The sequence below is a fragment of the Octodon degus genome, unplaced genomic scaffold (assembly GCF_000260255.1).
Source record: "Octodon degus isolate 3935 unplaced genomic scaffold, OctDeg1.0 scaffold00017, whole genome shotgun sequence".
Lineage (NCBI taxonomy): Eukaryota > Metazoa > Chordata > Mammalia > Rodentia > Octodontidae > Octodon > Octodon degus.
In genome coordinates, this window is record NW_004524593.1 from 6,058,268 (window position 1) to 6,060,323 (window position 2,056).

Below are 2,056 nucleotides of genomic sequence, written 5' to 3' on the forward strand. Positions count from 1 at the left end.
TTTTTAATTTTTTATTTTTTAAATATTTATTTATTTATTTATTTATTTATGTATTTATTTATTTTGTGTGTGTGTGGCCAGTTCAGCCCACCAGGGGGCGGGGCTGGCTGGCATGTGGGGCTGGGGGATTGAACTGTGGTCCCTGTGTTTTGCTTAGCTTAGCTTGTTCTAAGGTGCTTTAGACCACTGAGCCATCTCACCAGCCCAGAATTCAAGTTTTAAAGTAATCTTTTTTTTTTTTTTTTCAGTGCTGGTGATGCGACTGAACTCAGAATCCTGTGCTTGCCAGGCAGGCACTTATTCTATTAAGCTATCTCCCCAGCCCCTAAGGTAATCATTTTTGACCTCAAAAAATGGCTCTGCTAGTTGTGAGTACATTAAAAAGAATGTGCTGTTGGAGTGAAAGTATTTGCAGACGGGAATTCTAAAGCACTTTCTTGCGGATGGCCACGATCTAAGAGGGCAATGGATAATTGTTGTAGTGACTGTTTTGAAGGACTTTTCCTTCGTGTTCCTTTTCCACGTATAACTTGTGGGTTGTTTCCTTTTACAACTTTGTTAAGCTTCCATATATTCTCCCTTCAAGTCCTTGAATGACTGGTCAGTCTGGATTCCACTGATTCTCCATTCAGTCTCCAAAATCAAAACCTGTGTTTTACTTTTATCTATCACAGATTGATAGTGTCGAGCCTTGTTTGATCAGTGAACTTGAATTAGACATGCAAGATAAAGCTTAAGTGATAACATTAATACAAATAGATAGATAATAAGATCTGGAACCTATGCAGTGCTTTGTACCTGTCAATGTAAATTTGCAGGTGGCATTCCTGAGAGTGAACATGAAGTTGTGTATGATGATGAGGAAGTTTCCAATTGCAAATTAGTACATTTTGCTCTAGAACTACTCAAGAGGGTAGGCAAGGTCTCCAGCAGGAATGACTCACCTGGGAAGGACTCCAAAGGTAAGTGGGGACTCAGGAAATGTCCAGTGCAAATCATGACAGCATCAAAGACAGCGCTGGCCCGCTTGCCCTCTGTCTCTGTGACAACATTCCACTGCCCAGTTTCAGAGAAGTCTGGACACTTTGTTACACTGCACACGGTAGTCTACAAGTAAAGGACGATCAATTCTGAGGTACAATAATACACAGCTGTAGTCCAGCCTCGAGAGACTGCAGTAGGAGAGTCAGCACTTGGAGGCTTCTGGGAAGATGTTGCAAGCTCTTCTGTCTCTCCAAAAACAAAGCGCAAGACAAACCAAACTAAACACATCCAAAAAACCTCAAACCAAACCCAAACCCAAATAACAGCAGCAATAACAAAAGCACAAAACAAGAAATTCACTTCCTACCAAAATTTCTGACCCTTATGTAGTGACTGACAAGGTACTTTATCTGTTACTTTAAATATACCACATCCTGTGTTAGGAGGCCGATAAATATTATTTTATCTTATTCAGAGAAAAGTTAAGGAACTTGGGCCAACTCTCAAATGCAGGAATATATAGACCAGAAACCAAGACATTAAAGTCATTTCTCAGGAAAGAAGGGCCACTTTTTGTTCCTTCTGAGAAGGAAATGAGTTATATTTGATGCATTAGAAACATTTAGGACAATGAGTTTTACTGAATTATAACTTATGCTGGTTAAGACTGTTAGTTACTTCTTCACACTGGTTTCATAAACAAAATTCTTGGGCCAGCCAGATAGCTCAGCGGACTAAAGTGCCTGCTTAGGCAGGCGCAGGGACTGGGGTTGGATTCCTGGCATGTTTTTCAGGCCCCGTCCCCACCCTGGGGTGTGTTGAGACAGCACTGAGACTGGGCACGGTGGTGCTCACCTCGCCTGCAATCCCAGTGCTTTGGAGGCTGAAAACAGGAGGATCACTGTGGGTCTCATCTGTGTAGTGAGACCTTGTACAAAGAGAGAGGGGAGAGAGAAAGACAGAGAGAGAGAGAGAGACAGAGAGAGAGAGAGAGAGACAGAGAGAGACAGACAGAGACAGAGAGAGACACAGAGAGACACAGAGAGAGACAGAGAGAGACAGAGAGAGAGAC

General features: G+C 42.3%; 2 protein-coding genes across 2 annotated transcripts in view; both read right to left on the reverse strand.

Moving 5' to 3' along the window:
* Nucleotides 1–2,056, reverse strand: part of Fmo4 (flavin containing monooxygenase 4) — a 58,874-nt gene that overhangs the window by 46,983 nt on the left and 9,835 nt on the right. The window lies entirely within an intron of this gene.
* Nucleotides 1–2,056, reverse strand: part of LOC111811990 (dimethylaniline monooxygenase [N-oxide-forming] 4-like) — an 18,783-nt gene that overhangs the window by 6,854 nt on the left and 9,873 nt on the right. The window contains exon 4 of the mRNA XM_023710282.1: nucleotides 945–1,107. Coding sequence (XP_023566050.1) covers nucleotides 945–1,107 — 163 coding nt within the window. The remainder of the gene's footprint in view (nucleotides 1–944; nucleotides 1,108–2,056) is intronic.